We start from the raw sequence: 26,672 nt of genomic DNA on the forward strand, positions 1-26,672 counted from the left end.
AGACATGTTCTTATACGTATTTGAATGTGGAAGGGAGGTGGACACAAGGGGAGACGGGAGCACACAGGAAAGGACAAGGAGAGACGTTAGGCAGTAAGCCGTTCTTTTCATTTCACATTGCCCTGTCCCTGGTTGGTTGTGAGACCAATAAGCCTGTTCCCCCACTGAGTAACCCCAAACCATTCCAAGCTCTTGGTGGGAGGAGGGTGAGGGGTGGGGTGGGGGCAGGACAATGTAACGCTTAGGCTTATCCATAGAACCAAGTAAGGCCCAGAGGGAGTTCGAGGATACCTCTTGATAACTACATAGGACTAGTGAGGCAGTGCTGGACGTTTTCATCAGGAGGGAATGAGGTCAGACCTAAGAAGGAACTTCCTAAATAAGCCATACTAGAGTGGACCTTGGAAGAAGCTATGGGTCTTCTTCCTGGGCCCTGGAGATCCCTGGCATTTGGGGAATGCTAAAACAGATGACAATGCGCTTTTACAGCCCTACCTTCATTTGTGAAATGGTAAAGCCAGAAGTTTAGTATTTATTTTGTAATTTTTTTTTTTTAGGAGCCTCTCCGGCGAAAGTGGTTTGTGATTAGCTGCTAACCTAAAGGTTGGCAGTTCAAACCCACCCAGGGGCTCTGTGGAAGAAAGACCTGGCAATCTGCTTCCATAAAGATTACAGCCAAGAAAACCCTGTGGAGCAGTTCTACTCTGTAACACATTAGGTTGCCATGAGTTGGAACGGACTCAATGGCAATGGGGTCTTTTTTTGTTTAAATCAGTAATTCAATCACATGGTTAAAAAAATAAAATATAAAAATATATATGAAGAGGCACCCTCCCACTCTCGAGGCTCCCTCCACCTCCATCTCCCAACTCTCTCTCAACAGAAAACTGCTTATAGTCTCTAGGCTCTGGAGTTCCTTCATGTAAATATGAATATATATTTTCGCTCTCTCCCTTTTTTTACATGTAAGATAAAAAATATACACATTACCCTGCCTTTTTCTTTTTTCACTTAATACATCTTGGACATCTTTCCATACCAGTTCATGAAGAGCTTTCTCAGTCTGTTAACAGTTACACAGCTTTTCAACATATGGATGTACCTACCATCATCTATTTATGCACGGCAATTTTTAAATTCCTATTTTGTATATGAGGAAACTGACATCTGAGAGAAATAACTTGTCCGAGGTCACTCAGACTAGAATCCTGGCCTCATGATGTCCAGTTCAGTGCCCTTTCAGGGGACCCAAAAGCTTTGTTGAGACAGGCAGGTGGTTTGAGGGTTGTGGCTACACTTTACCTGCTCCCTTCCACCATGATACATTTCTACCTGATCTGCTTCTAAGTGATCAGCTGCTAACCAGGTCCACTCAGAGGTGCCTGAGAAGAAAGGCCTGGCAATCTACTAATGAAAAGTCAGCCACTGAAAATCCTATGGAGCACAGTTTTACTCTGACACACAGGGGGTCGCCATGAGTCGGAATCGACTAGATGGCAATTTTTTTAAATTTTTATTTTGGCCTACTTCTACCTCTTGGGGTCCTAAGACCACTCCCTTGTCCTGCCTCCTGCCCTCTACCCTCTGGGCTCGAAATAGTAGGCTCTGCTCCCTTCTGGAGTGAAGAGGGAAGCCTTACCTTCTGTGCTGACCAGTCCCTCCTAACACTTCAGAGGCTCAGTGTCTGGGCCGTGAGAGTGGCCAGTCTCCTCCTTCCTTTGCCCCAACAGTGGGGCCGCCAGGAGTCACCAGCTCCTTAAATGTCTGGCCCCCTGGGGGCAATTCCTTACTTAGGTTTCACAGCTGTCCCAGCTAGAAGGCACGTGGCTTTGGTGGAAGACTGGGGGGAGGGGAGGCTGGATCCTGGAGAAAATGCTGGGGACCAGGTGGGAAGGAAGCTGGGGGTAGTCATCCAGGGGTGCTTATCCTGTTCCCTTGTGGCAGAACTTTTGGTTTCTCACTACAGCTGGGTGGGACCTCTCTGAGGGCCTCAGGGCAGTGTGTGTGTGCCCGCGCGCATGTAGTTCAACACAGGACGTGGGAAACAAAGTAGCAAATCCATATCTACCAGGGTCTAGAAGGCAGTGAGTTGGAAAGGGTCTAGGGGATCTGCCACTTGCACAAATTCAAGGGGCACCATTCAGATGTTCTCTCTTCTCCCCCATCCCACAGCCCACGCTACCTAATCTGGATAGAAGGGTAGGAGGGCCTGTCTTGCCAGGGTGGGGTGAGATCTGTTTGAAGGTATCTGGAGGGCATGCCCCGTGCTCCCCTCACCCCAATCCAAGCTGCTCCAGCCACCCCTGCTCTTTCCTCAGCCGCTGCAGCATATCCTGTGTGCCAAGGTTCTGGTGCCTTGTAAGGACCTGCTGGTGGGTCAGCAGCCCTGCCCTGGGGTGAACCCCACCTGTGGGCAGTGGCATCACAGCTACTTTTCCTCCATCCCGGGGGGCAGGGGTAAAATAGAGCATGAGTGTCTGGGATGGCTCAGGATTTCCTGGGCCCCTTGGGAGGGGCTACTCTCAGCCAGGCCTTACAAGAGAACATGCTGGGCTGCACCTGCTGTTGGGAGCTGAGGGGCTAACATGGGGTAGGCAGGCTGGCCAAGAGGGAGGGCCCGGGTATGACCTGATGTCCTCCTGCCCCAGCCTTGGCTTCTCTGGCCCATCCATCTGAGCTGGTGGCCTACCAGCCACTTGACCTTGCCTGGAAGCCTCCACACCTGTCCTTGAGGCCCCTGTGGTCCAGGGCACTGGCTGGGCTGGGGGTAAAGGGATGTGAGAATCCTGCAGAATGGAATTATCTTGGCTTTTCAAATCTGGACTCTCTCCATGGAAGGGGGGTAGTGAGACTGCAGTCCAGGCTCTGTGGGTATGCTGGGAAGGTGGGGCACAAACGCCTCAGTGCAGGGAGGTGGGGAGGGAGGGGTGGGCAAATCACACAGACCCAGAAGGCTTGTTTTGCTCAAAATGCTCTGTTTATTGCTCTATTCAATGACCACGAGCTAATTATAAAAAGACACCAAATGTCTCTGTCTGCTGTGGGATAAATATTTAAAGTCAGCAATAAAAACATGTGGCTCCAAGATAACACATGTTGCCAAAGAGTCATGCATGCCCCGCGGAGGGGGCTCTCAGCACACGCATGGACACAGGAACACACGCAGAGCTACACGCAGCAAGACTTGGGAGTGCCTTCCCGCAGTGACACAGAAAAATGTTTGACACAGATCTGGGGCCAAGTCCTCACCCTCCCCTTCCCCACCCCAACCATGGCCCAGAGCCTCTGGGCTCACTGCCCCTATCTGTCCCCTTCCTTCTCCAAAGCCTCAGAGGCTGGTCATTGCTTCCTGAGGGCATCTAACACACAGGTGTCCCCTGGCTGGATACCCCTCCCAACCCAGAGACCTTTCCCCCAGTTGAGAGCTCTCAGCCAGCCCCTGAAGGGCTCCCCATGCTTGGCCTCCAGGTACTCAGGGCCCCTAATCCTGATCCCACCTGGTCCAGATAACTGGGGAGAAGTGGAGGTGGTGGCCTGAGGCAGGCCCCTCTGCCTGGGCTGCTCAGGGGCTGGAGTTCATCACCCCTCTCCCGGCTGAGGAGACACAGTGTCCGGTACAGACAGCAGAGACAGATGGTCAGACAGAACACGGACCCTGTGGCAGGACACTTGGAGTGCGGCACGGAAACGTTTTGGATCAAGTAGCAGTGAAGCCATAGTTTAAAAACTGAGGCCCCTGTCTTTGTGGTGTGGGTCAGGCCCCAGGGCCCCAGGCCTGGCCTAGCACATCCCTCCCCCACCCTCCCCAATATTTACAGTAGGTAGAGAGATGCTGGGGGGCAGGGGCCAGGCCTAGGCAAAAACAGGGGGAAGTGGGTGGGAGGGGACAGGGGGCCGGCCCAGGGCCTGAGGTAAGGCCCTGGGTGTGGGGGGGCCGAGGGGAGGCCCAGAGTCAGGCTGGGCAGGGCCCAGAGGACCTCGGAGAGAGAGTGGTCACTCCTGGGACTGACGGGACAGCTGCTTCTCATAGAGGCTCATGACGTGGTGCACAAACTGGTACTGCTCGCACGTTTGGATCATGCCGCCCCTGCCCGGCAGATGCAAAACTGTGACCATGTTAGCTGCCCCACCCAACCATGAAGGACCAATCATTTGTGAGGCCCATTCGGGGCCGTGGCTTTGTACGGCTTAGAGAGACCACTCTTTGCCAGCCTTCCCCTCCGCCCTTCTGCCTCTTCCCAGCTCTGGTAGATGCCCTCAGCCCCTGTCCTCGTGTCCACCAGCTCTGTTTCTCTTCTCTCTTCATTGAGCCACCAGTTGACTAGATCCTGACCCCTCTGTCAATCTGTCCTCTCTACTCCCTGTCTTCCAGTCTGTCCATACTCCAGTGTTCATCTGTCCCTTACCCCATGCACAGTCTTTCCCTGTTGTCCCTGGGGCTCTAGCAACTCCATGTCTCCCGATGCCCTGACTGTGAGCTGACCTGTCCTGGCGGAGCTGGCACGTGGTCTTCAGGATGTCCACCACGCCCTCCTGCCGCAGCTGCTGACAGCAGATGCTGGTGGCGATGAAGCAGCCAGTCCTCCCAATCCCTGCACTGAGGGCAGGGGGTCGGATGGGGTCAGGGGTGGGGCAGCCCATCGGGGTAGGCTGGGGGTAGCCCAGCCCAGTGGGTGGCTGGGAGGACCCACCTGCAGTGGACAATGATGGGGGCGCAGTGGGGCCCCTCCTGCTGGGCTGCCTCCTCCACTTCCTGTACCAGGTGCAGGAGTGGGGGGGCACGGTCTGGGGTCTTCTGGTCGGGCCAGGACGTGAACCAGTAATGCTTCAGGCCTCGCTCTTCTGTCCCACTCTGTCCAGGAGCAGAGGCCCACCCACATACATGTGAACGCTTTCAGTTCCACAAACCACCCCAGAGATGGAGACAGGAGGGGAGGAGAAACAACGCAGGAGGAAGGACACAGGGAGTGGATCCCAGCCCCTTCCATCTACACCACACTGCCCAGCGGTGCTAGACAGAGAACCACAGTCAGCTTGGTCGCAGGTGCTGGTCAATGACACTGACATTGGTCTTCACTTCAGCTTTGCTCAGCAACTCCAGGATCATCCGAGAGGGGTAGAGAGCCCCTTTTTCCAACTCATTACTGTCTGCAGCATTCCTTATCTTAGTAAACGGCCCAGTCATCCCTTGGTCACATAACCCTGACCCCCAGGACTCTATGCTCACCTCACTATGCTCTGGCTGCCTACCTGCTGCCATGTTCATGTCTTCCAGCCTTTGGAACTACTAGAGTGGGCTCCACCTTCCCCAAACATAGGTCTTACTGTTTCTCAAACACAGAAGTCACTAATCCCTCTGATTCCAAAGGAACAGTTTTCTCTATTATGCTGATCCTGGAAGAAGCACAACTTAAAGGTGGGAGGATACCTCCCCCAACTCTTCTGGGCTGTTTTGTATTGCTCATATTTTGTGTGTTTTCCTTTTTCTTTCCGTTTTCTCTAACCACAGTCTCCCTGTGCAACCCAAACATAGCAAGGAGTGCCTGCCCTCTGGTGGACATAGCAGGCATTACTATGGCCAGAAGCCCAGCAGCCCAGGTGAAGGGACCTTTCTTGGTGGGATCTCAAAGTCCCAATGGACCTTCGAGTCATAAGGACAATGTTAGAGGCTGTTGAAGCTCCCTCACTCAGACAGTCCTGACCTTGGGTGCATTCGAAGCAGAGCTGGAAGGCATTATGAATTCAGAACATAGAGAGACAGCCCAACAGAATTAAATTAGACTAAGGTTTGTGAAAGAGCCCTGGTGGCGCAACGGTTAAGCGCATGGCTGCTAAATGAAAGGTTGGTGGTTCCAGGAGAAAAAGACCTGGTGATCTGCTCCTGTGAAGATTACAGTCTAGAAAACCCTATGGGGCAGTTCTACTCTGTCACATGGGGTCGATGAGTTGGAATTCACTCATTGGTACCCAACAACAAGAAGGTTTGTGAGGGGGGTCTCTGGGTGGCGCAAATGGTTAACACGCTTGGCTGCTAACCAAGAGGTTGGAAGTGCGAGTCCGCTCAGAGGCACCTGGGAAGGCCTGGCGATCTGCTTCCCAGAAGTTGGCCACTGAAAACCCTATGGAGCACAGTTCTACCGTGAACATACACAGGGTTGCCATGAGTTGGACTCAATTCAACAGTAACTGATGTTTGTGTGGTTTGGGGATATGGGTCCTGCCTCTGGCCCCCAAGTCCATTTACGCCTTCCTTATCCCTACTTATCAGAAATTCCTGGAGTGACAAAGGCCTCCACTTTAGTTACTCTGGACTCTGGGACTGTGTTCCCCATGGACCCCCCAGTCAATCCCCAGCCACCCACCTCTCCCCTCCTCCATCAGCCCAGTCCAGCCCGAGGCCTCACCCTGAGGGAGATGAGTCGCAGCCGGTAATCCTCAGTGTGAATGACCTTCCTCACGGCGATCTCGACACCATCGTATACCACCTGCTCCTCTGGCCAGTACTCAGTGCACTTCTGCAGGGGCCCAGATCAGGCTGCCATGAGACCCAGAGCTCCCCTCCCATGCTCTCCCTAACACCCCTCCAGGACCAGTGGGGAAAGACATATGAACAGTCAACAGGTTTGGAGTTAGAATATTGGGTTCAAGTCTCAGCTACATAAATTATAAGTTACTTCCCTTTCCTGAGCCTCAGTTGCTTCATCTGGAAAATGGGAGTCCTAATACCCATTCTGAAGGACTTTTATGGGCGTTGAATTAAGTGGGCTATTAAGGGTATGAAAGCAGCTGTGCCAAGCCTGGCAGACTGGGAGGCAGAAGAGTATAGTGTTTAAGATCATGGGCACTGAAGATGGACAGATAGGTCTGGGTTCAGCTCCAGGCTCTGCCCGTGACTATCTGTGTGGCTCTAAGCAAATGACTTAACTTCTGTGAGCTTCACATTTCTTCATCTTGAAATGGAGCGGGCACTAGTAACCTCACAGGACTGATGAAGGGATTAATATGAAAGTGAGATGCTCAGCCTAGGGCAGAAAGTAACAGACACTTGATACTCGTATGCGGTCCCTGTGTACAGGGGTCCCTACCTCGTTCATCTCCTCGATGTTAGTGATCATGACGATGATGGGTGTGTGCTCCTGCCACACCATGCGCCAGAAGTCACCGACCGTGCTGACGATGGGTCCCTGAGTGGCGATGTATACCTTCTCCTCCCCACCGTAGCCCTGTGGCCAGCCGAGGCCAGGCTGTCAGGGTCAGACGCAGTGCTCCCGGAGACCAGTCCCCACCCTCAGGCTCTTCCTGGGGGCTGGCAGGAGCCACACTGGCTTAGGGACAATCCTGAAGGGTGGACTCCATGGGCCCTGGGCGTCCCTTTCAGGGAGAAGCTGTCGGGGTGAGGCTACATACCCGGATATAGTTGGCATTGATGTAGGAAATCAGGGGGTCGTCAGGGTCCGGCGAAGTCAGACACACTCTGCTGTGAGGGTCTAGGGTGAAGGGAGACAGGTGACACTGGGAGATGGGTGCTCTGGTACAGGGCTCACCTTCTCCAGCCCACTATAGGGCTCCCACATTTCTCCTGGGACCCTAGTGGTTTCTCCTTCCCCTGCCCAGTAGCAAAACACTGACTCATCCCTGAGCCCACGCAGGCAGGTGGTGGCCTAGGCTGAGAAGGAAGGGTGGAGAGGGGGGCCCTGGGTCTCAATCTCTGTGGGATCAATGCCTGTGCTTCTTAAGCTGCCCTGTCCTCACTGCACCTCATGTTCTGGAGAGGAGAAAATTAAGTCAAGACAGGAATATCTACAGTACAGATCCTGGACAGCAAGAGCCAAATAGAGTCAGAGTATACACTGCTACTTACTTGCTGTGTCAGCTTGTAAAGCACAAGATCTTTCTAAGCCTTGGTTTTCCTATCTGTAAAATGGGGGTAAAGATGCCTACTTCTTAGAGTTGTTTGGAAGATCAGTGAGAAAACAGATGTGAAAGTGCTGTGTAAACTGTGAAGTGCTTTACAAATGAAAAGGGCTGTTAAGATTTCGGAGTAGAAGACGAAGGGAGAATACAGGGGTGAAAGGGGTAAAGACTTCTGTGTCTGAGATGAGCCTGTAGGCGTCTTAGTGGCAGAGACACCTGCGCGCAAAGGCTTTTTTCCCCGTAGATTCACATGTCAAAGGAGCCCTGGTGGCAAAAACGGTTAAGCGCTCGGCTGCTAACCAAAAGGTTGGCAGTTTGAACCCTCAGCAGCTCCTTGGAGAAAGACCTGGCAATCGGCTTCTGTAAAGATACAGTCTGGAAAACCTGATGAGGCAGTCCGACTCTGTCACATGGGGTTGCTATGAGTCGGAACTGACTCAACGGCAACTAACAACATCATCATGGGGCAAACCCTATAGAGTAACGAATTTCCCACAATATCCCGTTTTCCTTCCTGGAGAAGAAATATTTGTTTTGTTCCAGCTAGCCGACTATCCTGTCAGCTTGCAGAGGCTGGGACTGAGATTGGGAGGTTGGGGAGGGTGGGCAGGGGAGCTGGCTGGGGGCCTGGAGCCCTGCGTTCTGGTTTAGCCTTGTCACCAGCTCACTGGGTTACTACGGACAGGACTCTGCCTTCTCTGGTCCTCAGCTTCTTTCCTATAGTCAGGAGGACTGGACTAAAGGCACTTCCAGTGTGCATACTGGTGGTTCAGAGTACCCACCACTGAGCCAGACAGCCTGGGTTCAAATCCTGGCTCAGTGACTTACTAGCAATTTATTTAATCTCCATGTGCCCTACCTGTAAACTAGGGATACTCCTTTCAACACCACCTCCTTTATCTTGTAAAGATTCAATGAGTAAACAGGAACAAGGAAAGCCCTTAGAGCAATTACTGGCATGAAGTCAACACTATACAGCAGGTAGTTGCTGTCACTGCTGCTATTATTACAAGTTTTATCATTATAAGGTAACAGGTAAAAAGAAGGATCCCAAGCCCAGTAGGAGAAACAGGGAAGAGGACATGCACAAGCCTCCCCTTCCCAGTCCTTTTCTCACCCCAGCCTGGCTGCCTGGGGTTTTGGCAGGTGATTTGGGGGGACAGCTGGGGGTGGGGCAGTTCTTATGGAGTAGCATATAGAAGAAGGGTGTCAGGGGTGGAAAGAAGCAATGGTCAGAACAGGGGCTTCTGGGAGATGAGCAGAAGAGAGGCTCGGGGAGCTCCGTGCAGGCCACCTCCCTACTCCCCACCTGCATCTGCCCAGATTAGGTGGCCAGAAGGACACAAGTGGGCACTGCCCACTCTGGCCAGATGCCAGGGTCTTTGGTATTAAAGAACCACTCTGTAATGGATTTTTCTTTAACTCATTCAACAAACCCTTACTGAGCACTGACTCTGCACCTGGCACTGTGCTTGTCAGTAGAGACTTCTAGAAAAACAAGACATGGTCCTTGTCCCCAAAGAACTCACAGTGTAGCAGGAAGACAGATGGGCAGCCAGACAGGTACAGTGTGTGGCATGTAAGCACCAAGGCTGAGGAACCAGAGGGGGCCCTTCACTGGGCTAGAGTGATGAGGCTTTCTGGAAGAGGTGACACTTGGGCTGTGTTTGAAGGACCAGAAGGGGAAGGAATAGGGAACACTGATGGGTCTGATTCAAGTGCAGAGGGCAAGACAGGGCTTGGTAAGAGATGAGGCTGGAGAGGAATCAGACAATAAAGGGTCTTTTAAATCATGCTCAGGAAGCTGGACCTAAACCTGAGGACTGCAAGTCACGATGACGGTGTTTAAGGAACACAATGACATGATTCGATTTCTGTTTTGCATCATTCTGGTAACAACAGTAAAAGATGGCTAGACGGAGAGAACGTGGAAGTCAGGAGACTAGCTGTGAGACTGCTACAATGATCCAAGTAAGAAGTGTCACGGGATATCCTGCTCTGCACAACGCCAGCGACATTTATATCAATGCAGTCTATGTAAATGGCACCCCCTGGAGTTGGGCAACATGGAGGCCCTGACACCAACAAAGCCACTGGCAGTGGGGATGGAGAGGAAGAGCTAGATTACAGATATCCATCCACCCAACCACCCACCCACCCAACCACCCACCCACCCATCCACCCATCCACTCATCTATCCTTCCATCCATCCAAATAGGTCCTAAATGCCTATTATGTGCCAGGCACCATTTCTGGTGCACAGCACCCAGTGGTAAATGTACTGAAATTGCTCCCCTAAGCCTTGTTCTCAATGCTGCCTTCTGGGTTACTGGTCTCTCCCACTGGACTGAGTTCGTTGCAGGCAGAGTATGTGTCTCATTCATGGCTGAATTCTCAGCCCCTGGGCAGGATCTGGACTACAGCATGGGCTCAGAAAACGTGCACTGAACGAGTGCAGAACAAACCTCAGGATGCCCTGGATCTGAGTGGGGGCCTCTGCCAGGCCTCATCTGCCCTCTGCGCCCCAGCCCAGTCTCTGCAGGGGACAGGGTCAATCCTTGCTGGACACAGAGAAAATTCTATGAGGCTTGGGGCCCAGAGGCTCAGGACATGGACGGAGGTAGCTCGAGGCCCCTCGCAATCCAGTGGGGGCCACGTGGACTGACTCTCACTTTCCCCGCTGCAGCCAGTTCTGGGTGGTCACCAATGCCCTAGGTTCTGGGGTATCTGATCCCCTCCCTCCAGGTAGGGCTGAGGTGGGGGATGAGGAAAGAGGTGAGCAGCCCCAAATAATCCATCCTGGCCTTAAATGGTGCTTTGTTTAACCAGAACTACCAGAGACAGCGTAACCATAGCAACCACAAGTGGAAATTTTAAAAGTTAAAAATAAGTCATGACATGTTACATGTTGTTGGAGGTGCTGCTGGTAAAACTGCTTTTTAAAAGCCTCGCTACTCCACAAACTGAGTGGAGTAGGTCTGTGGGGATTGACTTCCAACAAGTCACCCCCAAGCTAGACCTGGGGCCTGGGGCCAGAGCTTGGCAGGGGCTGCTGAAAGACAGGGGCTTGATGAAAGCTAACTTAAAACACCACCTCAGGGCTGAAAGAGGAGCATGAGGTCAGCTGGTCTAACTACCCCCAAAGGGAGAAAAGACCTTCCAGGGGACTGCTCATGAGCCTTGCTTGAATACCTTGAGTGCCCACCATGGTGCTCACTACCTGACAGAAGTAGTTCAATTCTCCTGTGGGACAGCTCTGCCTGTTAAAGGACTACTAAGCTGACCAAACTGAACTCAAGCATAGACAAATGAACCAGACTCGGGTCACAGAGGCCTGGGTTTGAAGCTCAGCTCTGTACTCACTAGCTGTGTAACCACCACTGACTTGCTGTGTAAGCTTGTAAAGCACATGATCTAAGGCTCAGTTTCCCCATCTGTAAAATGGGAGTAAAGCCACTTAACCTCTCTGAGCCTTAGTTTCTTCTCCTAGAAGATCTTCCCACACCAAAGAGATAAATGATACGGACACATTTTTCAGTTACCACACACTATCTAGGAGCTGTTGTTATTGTCATCCTTTCTCTCTGGATTTCCAGGGAGCCCAACACAACACCTGGCCAGGGCAAGGGTCTAGAGAATGCTGTGTGAGGAATGACTTAACCTCTGCCCCCTCCAGGGGTGTTTCCTTTCACTGGGCATCTTGACACCTCCATCCCTTCTCCCCCAGTGATGAGTGTCTCTTCACCCCTGGAGGCCCAGCTCTGGGGATAAGGTCTTCTTCAGGGTGAGGGAGCACCCAGGTGAGGGTGAGCTTGCCCCACTGCCCTGGGGCAGTGAGTACTCACTGGGAAGGATGGTTTTGTACCGATTCTTCCGTACCAGCCCAGGGATGTCGTATTCTTTTGGATCCACAAAGTTCATGGGGATTTCCTGCAGGAAGAAAACATGAGGGTGTGACCAAGTGTGGCTGGTCTTCACAGATGTTCCAATCCAAGGGCTGCTGTGCCTCCAACTTCTAGTCCAGAGGCTGGATTGAGTGTGTGTGTTCATTCAACAAACATTTACTATTAGATGAGTTAGCTCACTTACAGCACTTACAACAGTGTCTGGCACACGCCTAGTGCATAATAAACGTTATTATTATTGCTTATTGAGGGCCAGCCTGGCACATAACAGACACTCAATAAATGACTGATTAACGAAGGACAAGAGAAAAGGCGACCTGGCCAATCACTGCCTCCTTCCACACTCCCTGCACTGCAGCCAAAACTGAGGGATTTTGCCACTCTATATTCCTGCCCTGGGTGTCCCTACCTCGGGGCCTTGGTTTGTGCTGCTGGCTCTTAGGTGGCACCCACCCTGTCCTCATCTCTTCATCCATCTTAAAGGTACCTCCTCTGAGGCACCTTCTCTGGTTTTCCAGTAGGAGAGGCACCTCCTTTGAGCTCCCGGGGCTATATATGCACCTCCCAACCACTCTCTGTGCCAACAGCTCCAAGTCTGAACTTCTCAGCCTGGCACCTGAGGTCTTCTCGGACCTGACCCCTCTTTATTTCTGGCTGACCTCAAGAGACACTCCACCCCCAGGTATTCCAGTCTCTTCCCTTTTGCTAATATTCCATTATCAGTCCTACCTCCACGTCTTAGTCCACTGCATTCCCTTTGCCGGAAGCACTGTCTCTCCCCTCTCCGTCTCTCCATATCTTTCTCAGACTTTCATGTTCACCTCTAGTCCCACCTTCTTCAGGATGTCCTTCAGAATGACCCCCAATGCATTTTGCCTCTGACCTCCCTCTCAATCTGTTCACAGAGTTTAACAACAGACTACCTACAGCTTTATATTGCTCTTTTCTTTGAGACACGCTAAGTACGGGCTTTGTAAAATGAGGATCATAATACCTTTTAGGGTTGTTATGAGAATCAAAAGAAAAATATAGGTGCAAAGTGCCTGGTAGAGTGGGTGCTCAGACTACGTTCCTTTCTCTGGGTAAAATCAACAACGCTATCTGAATGTCTTCAACATCCGCGTGGGGAAAAGACATAGCGGATGCAAGCCCTTTCTTCAAGGGGAGGTGATGATGGTGGAACTCAGAGGAGGAGCTGGGGTTGGGGTGGCCGAGGAGGCTTTCTTGGGAGGTTGGGTCCCCTAGGAAGGCTTGGATAGGGTGTGGGAGAAAGGGGCCAAGCGAGGGCATCCCAGGTGGGGGGCATGTTAGTAAGAGCATGGAAAAAGGAAGGCGCAGACGGGTGGCCAGTTTGAAGTGGACAGTTCTACAGGGGTGGAGGAGGCAGAGGCTGGAAAAGGAGGCTGGGGCAGATCAACTCAGGTAAGGTGGGCTATTTTCTCACACAGACGGTGCCCAGCTTCTGAAGAATTTGGAACAGGGGTCACAAGGTGATGGAAGTCTCTTCAGACTTACCAGTCCACGCAGGGCTGAGAGTGGCCTGGGGCAAGGGGCCAGAGGCAGGGAGCTGTGAGGGAGGCACATTGCTTCCAGCACTCTGGTTTCTACCGGGAGGAATTTCTCCCAAACATTCTTGGCCTCTTGCCCACACTCACTCATCCCCTCAAAGGTGGGGGAGTTACCCGATTGGTATGTTTGGTTGAGTAACTAGGCTTTTGGGCACCAGCCCCTTCCTCCCTTCTCCTTTCAGGAGTTCTCTTGCCAAGAAAGAATGATGGGGTTGGGGAGATCCATGGGGCGAGGTCTGCAGTGTGCCAGCACCTCCTGTGTGGGGTGGGATGTTTGTCCAATTCCGGGGGTGGGCATTAGAAACTTACTATTGCTACGGTTAAGTGCTCGGCTGCTAACCAAGAGGTGAGCAGTTGGAATCCACCAGCTGCTCCGCAGGAGAAAAGATGTGGCAGTCTGCTTCCATAAAGATTTACAGCCTTGGAAACCCTATGGGGCAGTTCTACCCTGTCCTATGGGGTCACTAAGAGTCAGAATTGACTTAATAGCAATGGGTGGGGTATTATTACATACCTAGGCTTCATTTCAAACTTAGCTTTTATCAATAATAAAAGGGATTTTGTGCTCTCTTCTGTCTTAGGTCTTAACTGGTTCAGAACTCAGGCAAGTAAGATAGGGATGTCATTTATTCAAGACACCTCGAAGTCTAAGAGGAGGTACCTGGAGCCTGCTGCAGAGGTGTGGGGGAGGTGATTAGGACTTAAGCTAGAGTCACAGGGGTGGGGATGAGGGGAGGTGACTGGAGAGATTTCAAAGGAAGGGAGGAACAATACTTGGTGATGTCAGGCTGGAGAAGGGTGGGAAAATTTGACAGTCAGAAGAGAAGGCTTTCTGTGGCTTTCAGAGCACAGTGCTGGGCAGTAAAGACTTAGCAATGCCTACTGTACACCAACCACCCTACTGGGTGCTTTGCACACGTTATCCATCTCTTTAATCCTTGAAACAGCCCTATTACTTGTATCCCCATTTTTCAGATGAGGAAACTGAGCCTCAGAGGGGAAGCAGCTTGCCCAAGCCAGTAAAAGAGCTGATAATGAAGTGGTGTCGGTCTACCCCAGATGCTGAGTTCTGGACACATGCCCCATGTCACTGGCAGATGATGAATGCAAACAGAAAGGTCTGCCCACTTGGGATGGCTGGCTCGGGGGACTCACAAAGAATTCTGCCTGTAGCAGGAAGGGGTCCAGAGCCTTTTCGTGAAGTTCCTTGGCTTGGAGGATGCGGGAGGCGCTGAGCAGGTACTCGCGGGCAGACTCCTCACGGGGGGACATGATGTAGCCGAAGCCCTCCTCGTTGCAGCCCGGCGTGCACATGTCCAGGGTAAGGGAGACGTTGGAGCCCCTCCTGGAAGGGTCAGAAAGGAGGAGTCTCAGGGGCAGGGAAACGAGGGGTGGAGGGGTGGGGTGGGGGGTAGGAGGTAAGAGCAGAGGTGGGAGGAGGGTGGACTCAAGGAAGAGTAGTAGGAGTGTGACAAGAACCCCCGCCACAGGAACATGGGTCTCAGCCCCAAGACAAGCCTGACTCCCTGTCTCCTGCCTCCCACAGTAGAGAATCTAGCTGAGTAGGGTATTTGGGGCCCCAGTTACAAAGGGCCATCCCTGGCTGCTCCATCCAAGGCAACCCCAACGCTGCCCTCCCCTGGACTCATCTCTTGCAGGGCTGGAGGCAGGTCCCAGCCCCACAGCCCCCAGGAAACTCAGAGAGAGAGAGAGAGAGCATCTGTCCAGAGCCGAGAAGCAGGGCTCGGCCGGAAGGTGGGGCTCCACATCCTCTGCTATCACTGTCTTGGGTCCAGTAGTCCTGGGATGAGGGTGCAATCGAGTCAAGGACATCTCATCCAGGAGAGGCTAGGACCTTTGGCTGTCAGGGAGCCCCAGGGACAGCACAGTGGGGGAAAGGATGTCTACACTGGACAAACTACTGTGCTTAGCATATAGAGCCACAGAACAGGAAGGGCCCTCATTATATGGAAAGGGAAACTGAGTCCCAGAGAGGAGACAAGAATTGTCTAGGTTCTCATGATAAGGAAGTGGCAGAGCTGAAACAAAAGCAAGGTTTTCTGATTCCTCATCCAGGGCTCTTTCTATGACATCAGAGGGCTAACTCGAATCTGATGTCATCTGGCTTTTCTAACTAGGCTCTGGAAAGCGGGTGTCTACAGCCCTGGTGGTGCAATGGTTAAGAGCTTGGCTGCTAACTGAAAGGTTGGTGGTCTGAACCTACCGAGCAGCTCCGCAGGAGGAAAGACCTGGCGATCTGCTTAGGTAAAGATTACAGGCTACGAAACCCTATGAGGCAGTTCTACTCTGTCATATAGCGTCACTATAAGTCAGAATTGACTCGGTGGCACACAACAATACTTCCCAAAGTGTGTTCTGTGGAACACTATGAACCCTATAAAAATAGGGTTCTGTGGTCAAATCAGTTTGGGGAAAGCTGCACACTAACCCCATTGCTGAATTACAATGCACACGAGCATGTTACAGGCCCTGACAAGTCCTGCAGTAAAGAAACCTCTTTAATCTCAAAATATCCCCAATTTATTTTAGCACATCATTATGTGTAAGTGCACGCAGGTATGCACATGTGTAAACTTGTGTATGCCTGTTTGCGTGTGTGCAGTAACACCGTATTTCTTAGCACTCACTTTGGGGCGTGATCTACGTAAATCAGACCTGAAGAGTATGTGTCTACACTGGCTAAGCTGTGAGGACAGCTTTGTCCTGAGCACAGGGAATCAGAGTCAGGCATCTCCCTTCTGACTGGCGCTGAGAGCTTGAGGGCCCGTGCAACCCACTCCCTCCTCTACCCTTCCCACCTCTCCTGCAGACCCATGGACTTGACAGTCAGGGAGGCGGGGTCGGCCTCAGGCTTGATGTCCATCACGCAATCAAACACAGGTGTCTCGGGGACGGGATCCAGGTCTAGGAAGTCATCCTCGACCTTCTCCTCCATCCACTCTGAGTAGGTGAAGGAGGGCTGGCGGCTCACCGACTGGCGCCTGTCCTCGGGGGGCAGTGGAGTGGGTGGCTCTGGGGGAGCCCTCAGGAGATGCCACACCTGGTTGGGGGCATGTGACATCGTGGGTCTGGGGCCATGCCAGCTGCCCCCGGGTGACTAGGGTGCCCATGGGATTAAGGCCTCTGTCCCTCAGTGTGTCCAGAGCACCCTCGCTGTCCTGGGAGCTGTCTGGTCTCAATGCCCCTTACCTAGGCTGGAAACTCCACCCCCTGCCCCTGCCCTCCCTAACTCCTCCTTTGTTCAACCCTCGGTTTCCTACGGACCAGGCCTTCTTGGTGGGGCATGAGGGGCTCTTTCACCAGTCTTCTCCCTGCCTCAGCCTCTTTCCCCAGTCCAGATCACTGCTAAGCAACTTTTAGAAAGAAGGTGCCTCTTACCTCAGGCTGGGCACTCTGTTGGAAGGAAACAGATACCCCATCCCCACCCCTACCCAGAATGTCTAGATCTGGTGCGATGAGGGCCACAGGGTCCACAAAAGGAGAACACTGAGGTTGGGGTCAGAAGGCACCTTACCAGTGTGGTAACGAGGACCAGGCCTACAGACACAGAGACCAGCAGCAGACTGGGGACTCCCCAGGTCCCAACACCCAGCCAGGCCTGGGGAACATCAGAGAAACAGGTCAGGGTGGCAGTGGCGGGTAGTTCTCATCCATTTCAATGCCGACAAAACTGTGGCTCTGAAAACTGCATACTAGGTCTGGGGTGGGGAAGAGGGAGAACAACCTCAGGGGCTTGGAAATAACTTCTGATTTCAGAGAAGCTCTACCCCCAGAGGGTGGGATTGGAGGTCCCTAACTGCTCCCTCTTAACCTGGTAACCCAGAGTTACTCACTGTGGGTCCTAGGACCAGCTGTTCCATGAATGTGAAGAAGGAGGAAATGAAGTTTGTGGCATTCTTCAACCAGATGTGGCCGAGGCCGCTGTACCAGAGCACGCCGAAGGCAAGCTGGGACAGCCAGGGGGAGTGGACTGAGTTCAGAGCTTGGGCTTCTTGGCCCCGAATGTCCCCTACAGAACTCACCTTCAGCCTCAACCTGGGCCACAAACAGGCTCCTGAACCTCCAAGGTCCAGAATGGGCAGCTGAGGGAAGGGCCCAGGTATCATATGCTCCACGGAGGCCTTAAGACTCTCCCTTGAGAAAAGCTGACTGACGGGAGCCAAGAGAAAGCCCTTCCCAGAGGGGACCTCCCAGGTACGTACAGAGAAAGGAGAATATCCCAGAGATGCCTCCACAGACAGGAAGTCCTTAGAGAGAACCCGAAAAGGATGGGGGGTGAGGAAGGGAGGGCCTATGTCCCTGCCTCCCAGATTAGGGATTGTGAGGGACTAAGCTATTGAGGGTGTAACTCAGAACTCCAGCCTTCTCCTCATACCAGCCCTGGGGGCTCAGAGTCACTGAGGGACACCAGAAAGGCCTCTCCGCCCTCTGCAGACCCAGGCAGCCATCTTGGGGAGGAAGCAGAAGGCTGTCCCTCAACCCACCCTTTCTCCAGGCCCTCAGGAGGCCTGTGAGATCCTTACCAGGAAATGGGAAAGAGCAAACAGGCACAGGCTGCTCCAGAGAATAAGAGAGTCGCTCCAGGTGACTCGAGGTGGTGCTTTCCGAGATGGCTCTGGGAGCCGTGAAGGAGGTGGGGGTGGTGGCATCTCTCTCTGCGCGTCCGGGAGCCCTTCAGCCTCGTCTAGCGCCTCGATCACTACCGGCTGGGGGAGACCTGTGGAAGGCAGGACACGCGGGCCGTGACCCCGGACCTTGTCCGCACACAGGGCTCTGCTGACCTACGGCGGGCCACTCCTTTTGGGGTTGCTGTGGATTCCTCTCAATCCAGGATCAGTCAGCGTGGCTCCACTTCCAGCAGTCACCCTCGATTAGCAAAGCAATATTCACCTACCTTCGTCAGAAAGAGCTAAGTGTGGGTGGACAAATTATTTCTCTTTTATTTCTCCAGTAACAGAGTAAAATGGCAGGAGGTTTTTCAGGGAGTTAATATTGTTGTGTTTACGCAGCTTCATTCTTTCCCATTTCTTAAGGAAACAAAAAACAACGACCTCAAACTCAATTAAAAAAGAGAAAAAGACACGGCATAACCAGGCTGTGACCCTGAACAACCCACCCACGCCTGCGCTCTGAATTTTTGTCTCTTGTGGTCTCTGCCCCAGCTGGGACTGGGGATGGACCCTGGACAAGAGCCACAAAAAAAGTGCCCCTCCTCCTTCTTTGAGCCCTCATACTGAAAGGGGCTGGGGGGCAGTCAGGGCAGTGTGGAGAAAAATCTTGGTAGAAGAATTGACATTAGATATCTGGTAAAGAGCTCGGCTGCTAACCAAAAGGTCGGCAGTTCAAATCCACCAGCCGCTCCTTGGAAACCCTATGAGGCAGCTCTACTCTGTCCTATAGGGTCACTATGAGTCGGAATCAACTTGACGGTAACGGGTTTTTTGGTTTTTTATCTGGGATCCATTTCTGGGTCTGTCCCTGGTTGTGTGTCACCCCCTCTCCAAATCTCAGTTTCACCATCTGGAAAATGGGGGACTGGGCTCAAGTCTTGCTTTCTAATGTACTTTACAGAGCACTAGGGTTTTTCCAAGTGCCAGGGGCTGTTACGAGCTGCTCAGAATCCTATGTCTGTGCCTCAACCCTACAAGCTCTGCTTGTCCCCGTTTTATATATTGGGTTTCCTCTAACATTATTTCAACACTGGGTGCTACTACTGAAAAAGTCTGGACACCACTGGCCTAGATCTGAGGTCCTGGTGGTAGCCTGGGGACTCCACCTTGGTGAATCTCAGATGTTGGGGGTCCCCATCCAAACCCCATAGTTCAGTCTATTGCTAAGAACAGAGGGACCAGAAAAATGGATGTGCAGGGCTTGACAGTGGGGATGGGGCTGTCCACACAGGGAACCCGGTAGAGATGCCTCAGGTATTTGTATCACTGTGTATATGGGACAGTGAACTCCTTCTTGGTTGGGCAACATCAGAACACCTACAGCCAAGAACATATGAGGCCAAGAAAGGTGTTTGTCCATGTGCTTCTTAACTCAACTGACAAACATTTACTGAGCATCTCCCATGGCCTGGATCAACAGTGCAGTACAAGGTGCCCCGGTCCTCAAGACACCTGTATTTATATCACAGGCTCCCCTTTCCTAGCTGCCGAACCTGCATGGCTTCCCACCTGCTGTCTTCCAGCCACACTCCTTGAAGTTCCTCTGGTGAGCCTGCTCTCTGTGCTTTGCCCATGCTGTTCCCTCTGCCTGGAACATCCCTCTGGATACCCCGTTCCCTGTACCTCCTACAAGTTCACCAAGTTAACTCTTATTCATCTTCGAGATCTCAAGGCATCACCTGAAGTAGGTCTCGCCCTGCCATATGCTTCCAGCACCCCATGCCTCTCCTTCATACTACCAGCGGCAAAAACACACCTGGAATGTGCAAGACTCTGTTCTGAGTGATTTACATATGTTAACTTATTTACTCTTCACAGTACCCTTATGAAGTTGGTTTCACTATTATCTTCATTTTACAGAAGAGGAAGATGAGGTGCAGAGAGGTTATAGGACTTGCCAGAGGTCACCTAGCTATTAAGTGGTAGAGGTGGGCTGGACAGAGGTAGTCAGATGGGCTCTGGGCCACATTACACTCATTATGGTTTGTGTAATTACTTGTTGAATATCATCTCCCCCATTTGTCTGTAAGTTCCATAAGGGCAGAAGCTGTGTCAGTGCTGCCCATCATGATTGTCCCCAGCATCTTGCATAAGACCTGGCATGTAAGTTTGCAATAAACATTTACTAAATGAATGAATGATGATGGCAAGTGATAATCTCTTACTCAGTTTTCTTATCCGATAAATAGGGTAATGCATACTTTGAAAAGCTGCTATAAAGACTGTTATTGCTGTTGTTAGGTGCCATCAAGTTGATTCTGACTCATGGTGACCTCATGTGTTACAGAGTAGAATTAATCCATAGAGTTTTCTTGGCTGTAATCTCAACAGAGACGGGTTGCCAGGCTTAGCTTTCACGGTACTGCTGGGTAGGTCTGAAGTGCCAACCTATAGGTTAGTAGTTGAGCACAAACTGTGCCACCTAGGGACCTTATGAAGACTGTACCTACTATATATGAAATGCCTAGCATGGTACTTGGCATTTAGTAGGTGCTCAATAAACGGAAGATTATAATAATAATGATAACACACAATTCCTATCTTCAAAAGGCTCCCAGTCTGGTGGGTAAAACAGGCCTGCAAATACCTGTTTACAATACAATGTATTAAGTGATATATGTAAATGCTGGTAGAGTCTACGATGGGGGGAGGCATCTCTCGTTGCCCATAGAGGCTACAGTTACTGACCACATAAACAGATGGCTCAGATTCTGGCCAGGAAGATGCAAAAGGAGAAGCTGCTGCTAAAAGATGGATCACTGTGAAGTCAAAAGTTTCTGCTATTTGCAAGCAGAGGGTTCATTACTCTAGGGCAAGGTCTCCACCCACACCCTTGTTGACAGGTGATGCCAAATGTGGAAAGGAGGGAGGGGTACAGGCCTGGGGATACCTGGCTTCTACGCCTTGGCTCTGCAATGGACATGCTGTGGACCTTGGACAATGGCTTCTTCTCGCTGGGCCTCAGTTTCCTGAGCTGGAAAATGAGGGGCTTGAATTTGGTGCTTCTCGAACATTTCTGCCAACCTCAGAGGAGAGGAAACACGGACCTCTGGGGAAACAGCAGCAAGATCACATTGTCATGGACTTTGCTGCTTTGTTTTAAAATTCATGGGTGTCCTGAATTCTACACCACAGTATATCTGTACTTGTTTTGATATTAAAATAATGGTTTTTCTCTCTCACAAAACTTTGAATGAAATTTATGCTTCAGGAAGATGTACTACATTTATCTTGTGGCTTTGCCCTCAGGGGTACACACACCCCAGTCTGAGAAGCGTGGAACTTGCCTGCAATAAAACGTCATGCAGCCGTTATAAATGACTCTGTAGATGAGTATTTAATAACGCCGAAAGGAATTTCGAAGGTATTGAGTGAGAAAGGCAAGGTTACAAAACAGTATGATCTCAATGGCCTTAAAAATTACGAAAGCATAAATGTGCATACAAAAAATGGCTGAAATGTTTTGTTACATATATGTCACCATAGTAACAACAACAACAAAGATGGAGAATACTCCATGTACGGCAGAGGTTGACAGGAGAGAACACTTGTAGAGCACGAAGCACAGTGAATGAACGCCTGGCGCACGGTGAATGGAATGAATGCCTGGTGCACGATAAATGCCTGTACATGGTAAATGGAAGAATATACGCAAGATGTTAACAGCAGTTCTTTGTGGGGGTGGGATTAGAGGTGATTTTTTTCCCCATTGTTTATACATTTGCAATTTCTTCCTATGTATCTTGTCATAAGAAAAAAATATTTTTTAAAAAGAGATCAAAGTTCTGAGTTCAGATCTCGTGAGGCCTAGTTGGGATTCCCGGTTTTCAGGCCCTGACTCCCACATGTCACATCTAAATGCATATGCTGGGACATAAGAGGACGTGGGTGAGAGACAGAGAGTGTGCCTGGCTCTGTGAAACCCACTGAGTGGTAGAAGAGATAGAAGAGCCATCGGAAGGCAGGCCCCAAGGATGATGTGGATGATGCGTGATCATTGTTTCTGCATAAGATGGCGAGTTCACTGCCTTGCACGTTATGGGGGTGGAGAGAAAACTGCAGGCTGGGGGACTCTGCATATGCATGTCAGAGACAAGGTGGAGGCTGTGTTGTTGTTTTTAAATTCATAAGGCACCTGGCAGCCCAATGAACTGAGAGCCTGGTGGATGAGCACCTTACAGAGCAGGGCTTATTAAAAACTTTTCTCTGTAGAAATCCGATGTCTCCTTACCCAAGAAGATATATTCTTAAACACATACTGTATTCTGCATATAATTTCATGGGGAGGGGGGAATCCATGGACCCCAGGTCAGGAACCCCTGATTTTGGGGGTGGAGGTTGGGAGTCTGTGATGGAAAGTAATGGAAGCAGGGGAGATGCAGAACTGGGCTAAGAATTCGTCTCCCCAATTCTTGTCTCTGCTCATTCATGCTCCTTCCTGAGCACCAATTATAATTAAACACTGGGAATACAAAGATTCAGTTTAATGCAATTCAGCAAGTGTTTCCTGAGTGCCTACTTTGCCAGGCAATGGGCTAGGCTTGAGGGATACCACAATGAACAAGACAGTCCCTGCCTGCAGAGACCACTGTGGTGCTTGGTGCGTTTGTCCTTTTGGCCTCTGGTTCCCTCTCCCAGAGGCAATGCCAGCTCTTCTCCCTGCTCTGCCCTACCCTTCCACTTACTGTCTTTTCAGTGAGTGACAGCGCCACCTCCCTGGACAGGCTCTGCAGTTCCCAAAGCGCTTGTGCGCATGCAGTTGTATCCGCTTCTTTTGGCAGCCCTATGAGGTAGACATTATCATCATCAGCCCCGTTTTGTCGGTGAGAGGCGGCTGCTTGTGTCAAGGGCTGGATTTTCAATAGATCACAGTGAGGTAGCTGCTTTGCCACGCATGAAACCCTGACTCACAGGCAGCTTGCTGACAAGCGATTTAACATCAGGCTCCTCACGGGGCTCATCTCTTGTGCAGGGTGAAGGGGATTTTCCAGGCGAGGAAATCAAGGCGCAGAGGGGTTAAGTGGCTTGTCTAAATGAGTGTAGAGCTGAGACTTGAACCCAGGGCTCCTTGATACCAAGTGATCTATCCAGTTTGCTATATTGCTTCTCAGTAAAGGATCTCTGCAAGGAGCCCTCGTGACACAACAATTAAGCCCTCAACTACTAACTAAAAGGTCAACGGTTCAAACCCACCCAGTGGCTCTGCAGGAGAAAGACCTAGCGATCTGCTCCTGTAAAGACTACAGCCTAGAAAACCCTATGGGGCAGCTCTACTCTGTCACACAGGGTCACTATGAGTCGAAATAGACTCAACAGCACCCAACAACAACAATAACAAATGGTCTCTGCAGTACAAGGAGGGTGAGAGCCTGGGAGGGAGGGAGTCCCTGTGTCTGGGGGAACCTCAGGCCCTAACCAGCTGCATGAGGGCGGTGGTGCCGCTTTAGTGCCTGATCCCCAGCTGATGGGTCCTCAAAGGCTCTGTGGTGTGGAGGGAAGGAAAGTAGTACCGGAAGGCAGGAGATGAGTATCCCAGGCCAAAGCTCTAGGCAAATGAACTTCAGCTTCTACATGGAGCATGAGGAAACACTAGGATCCCTCTCGTGTCACCCAGAACCTGAATCCACCATTAACCTCTGCAGCAACTGTGCCCTGGGACTGGCGCCGCCTGAGCTCCAGCACCTGTGGCTGCTTCTGTTAGTGACTCATCCTCAGAGCTCTCTGGCTGCCGGCCTACCAGAACCGGAACCCGAGCTGGAGGAAGGCTAGTTCAGCCGGTCCTGTTTACATGCAGAGGGAGGCTCTGTCCCATTCGGCTTTTCTTCCCTTCCCAAATGCGGAGCTCAGTCTCCTTGAGTGACCTCCTGGACGTGCTCACACAGTCACAAGGGGCCCTGCCCCATAGAACATCATACCCAGTCTGGCCTGGGCTTCTGGAACCACTGACTTTTAGAGCCAGACAGGCCCTAAGGACATCTGGTCCAGACTGCTGATTTCTTAGATGGGGAAACTGAGGCCCAGAGAGGGGAAGTGGCTTGCCCAAGGTCAACAGCCAGCCAGTGACATAACCAGGACATCAGCTGCTACCATGACCACTATTAGCTAACACTTATTGAGGGCTCACAATGTGGTGGGTGCCGTTTTAAGTGCTTTACATATATTAGCACATTTAGTTCTCACAACAAGCCTAGGAGGTAGCTGTTACTCTTACTCCCATTTTATGGATAAGGAAACTAAGGCACAGGGACGTTAAGTCACTTGGCTGAGGTCAGGCCAATAAATGAGTAGAAGCTAAGACTAGAATCCAGGATGTCTGCCTCCAGAGTCCATGCTATTAATCAACACACTGACAACTTCCTAAGCCTAGGACCTGATTCTCAGACCCACACAAAGCGCAAGTCTGCGAGCCTGTAGTTTGGGCTAAACAAGCTTTACCTCCTATCACCCATGGGATTATATATTTTTTCCTTTCTATTACAAAGTCTAGCAAGTCTTCTAAGCACTTCAGCGAACGTTTTACAACTATTAACTTATTCAATCCTGATAAAAACCATATGAGATAGGTAACAGAATTGTCCTCATTTTACAGATGTTATTGTCGTTGGAGTCCTAGTGGCGCAGTGCTTAAGAGCTTGGCTGCTAACCAAAAGGTCAGCAGTTCAAATCTACCAGCTGCTCCTTGGAAACTCTATGGGGCAGTTCTACTCTGACCTATAGGGTCACTATGAGTCGGAATTCACTCGATGGCAATGGGTTTGGTTTGGTTTTTGGTTTGTTATTGTTGTTAGCTGCCGTCATGTTGGCCCTTGACTCATGGCGACCCCATGCACAACAGAATGAAACCTTGTTCAGTCCTGTGCTATCCCCAGGATCAGTTGCTGATCAGACCCTTGTGATCCATAGGGTTTTCACTGGCTGATTTTTGGAAGTAGATCGCCAGGCCTTTCTTTTTGGTCTGCCTTAATCTGGAAGCTCCGCTGAAACCTGTTCAGCATCAGAGCAACACACAAACCTCTACTGACAGACAGGTGGTGGCTATGCATCAGGTGCATTGGCTGGGAATCGAACCCAAGTCTCCCACATGGAGGAGGAGAATGGTACCATTAAACCGCCAGTAGGAAAGGAGAAGTATGAGAGGGTAAGTGACTTGCCCCAAGTCATCACAGCCAGGACTCAGACCCAGACAGTTTGGCCTCAACATCTGTCCTCTTAACCATTCTCTGTGCTGCCTGCCCCAGACTGCAACCTCCATTGTTTCTTCCTCTTCCCTGTCAGGGGAGTCAGCCTGAGAAGGAGCTCCAGTCCATTCCAGGACAGAGGGGACAGAAGCCATCCTAGATGGAGGGGACAGGTCTTTTTGGCATAGTCCATCACACCCTGCCATGGTAGGGGTCCTCTGGGAGGGGGATGTGGACACAGAAAAGTGGGATTGGGACCAAGAGGCTGGGAAGACGTCTGGGAGCCAAGAGTTCCAATGCTTAGTGTGGAGAAGAGGAGGCTGGAGAGGGGCAGGGCTGAAAGCTGTTAGCAGACGTCCAAGAGGCTGTGCTAGGGAAGAGGGCATGTCAGGAGGCAGGCATGGGACCCTAGTCTAGATGCTTTGGGGAGGCAGATTTCCAAGTAACAAGACCTGCCTCTAGGGCCTGACCCTACAAGTCTATATTGCAGCTCCTCTTGTCCCCACAAGCAGGTAGCTTATTGCAGTGGCTTGCAGCAAAAGCTTTGGAGTCACACAGACTGAGGTTCGAGTCCTGACTCTGCCATTTACTACCAATGTGATCTTGGGCAAGTGACTTAATCTCTCTGAACTTCAGTCTGTCCTCTGGAAAATGGGCATACTAAAACTTGCCTGATAAGATTTTTAAAAACATATCTTTATTTATTTTTGGTGGCAATATACACAACCAAACATACATCCACTCACAATTTCTACATAAATAGTGCAACAACATTGTTTACAAATTTCACATTGTGTCACCATTTTCACTCTCTATCCATATTGTTTCATCACCGTTAATTTAGGCTCTCTGCCCCTTTAAGTTCTAATGCCTTATAGGATTTGAAGATACCATGAGGTACAATACGCACAGTGCTTAGCCTGGTGCCTGGCACACCGTGAATGCTCAGTAAGTGGCCAGAATTGGGGGGGTGGGGGTAGAAGGCAGGGAGAGCAGAGTGTGAGGGAGAAATGGCAGCAAGGATTCCCCTTTCATCTGCCAGGTGAGCCCTCAGCAGGACAATGGGCATTTTGCCCCACATGGGCAGGGGCTTTGTGGCTGCTGGCTGGCAACTGGGGTCTGGATAGACTGGACCTGGGCTGGGGGTGGGGAAAGTGGGGTAGCTTTGTCTCTGCCAGTTAATTAAATCCGGGAATGCTAACAAGATTTCAAAACAAAATGGAACTCAAGTACTCTTTGGATGGGAAATAATAAAATGGTTCTATCTGAAATTGCAAACAGCTTTGTTGCTGCAAACAAAGGCTCAGTTCTTTGTGCCTCTCTAGAGCGGAGGCTCAGAAGTATAAGGGTGCAAAGCGTCAATGAAACTTTGAGGGTGCAGGCCCCCTACAGAGCTGCCTACGCCGAGAACTCGAA

At 51.1% G+C, this 26,672-nt stretch overlaps 1 protein-coding gene across 1 annotated transcript in view; it reads right to left on the reverse strand.

Annotated features, from left to right (window-relative positions):
• Window positions 1-3,993: 3,993 nt before the first annotated feature.
• The window catches only part of PTPN5 (protein tyrosine phosphatase non-receptor type 5), a 59,869-nt gene continuing 37,190 nt past the window's right edge, over window positions 3,994-26,672 (reverse strand). Inside the window, exons 3-14 of the mRNA XM_004369832.1 lie at window positions 17,932-18,125; window positions 17,242-17,355; window positions 16,923-17,006; window positions 16,207-16,448; window positions 14,543-14,732; window positions 11,760-11,844; window positions 7,408-7,487; window positions 7,086-7,223; window positions 6,405-6,515; window positions 4,692-4,852; window positions 4,484-4,597; window positions 3,994-4,087 (exon numbers count right to left, since the gene is read on the reverse strand). Coding sequence (XP_004369889.1) covers window positions 3,994-4,087; window positions 4,484-4,597; window positions 4,692-4,852; window positions 6,405-6,515; window positions 7,086-7,223; window positions 7,408-7,487; window positions 11,760-11,844; window positions 14,543-14,732; window positions 16,207-16,448; window positions 16,923-17,006; window positions 17,242-17,355; window positions 17,932-18,125 — 1,607 coding nt within the window. The remainder of the gene's footprint in view (window positions 4,088-4,483; window positions 4,598-4,691; window positions 4,853-6,404; window positions 6,516-7,085; window positions 7,224-7,407; window positions 7,488-11,759; window positions 11,845-14,542; window positions 14,733-16,206; window positions 16,449-16,922; window positions 17,007-17,241; window positions 17,356-17,931; window positions 18,126-26,672) is intronic.

This window comes from Trichechus manatus, unplaced genomic scaffold, assembly GCF_000243295.1.
Source record: "Trichechus manatus latirostris isolate Lorelei unplaced genomic scaffold, TriManLat1.0 scaffold00006, whole genome shotgun sequence".
NCBI classification, from domain to species: domain Eukaryota; kingdom Metazoa; phylum Chordata; class Mammalia; order Sirenia; family Trichechidae; genus Trichechus; species Trichechus manatus.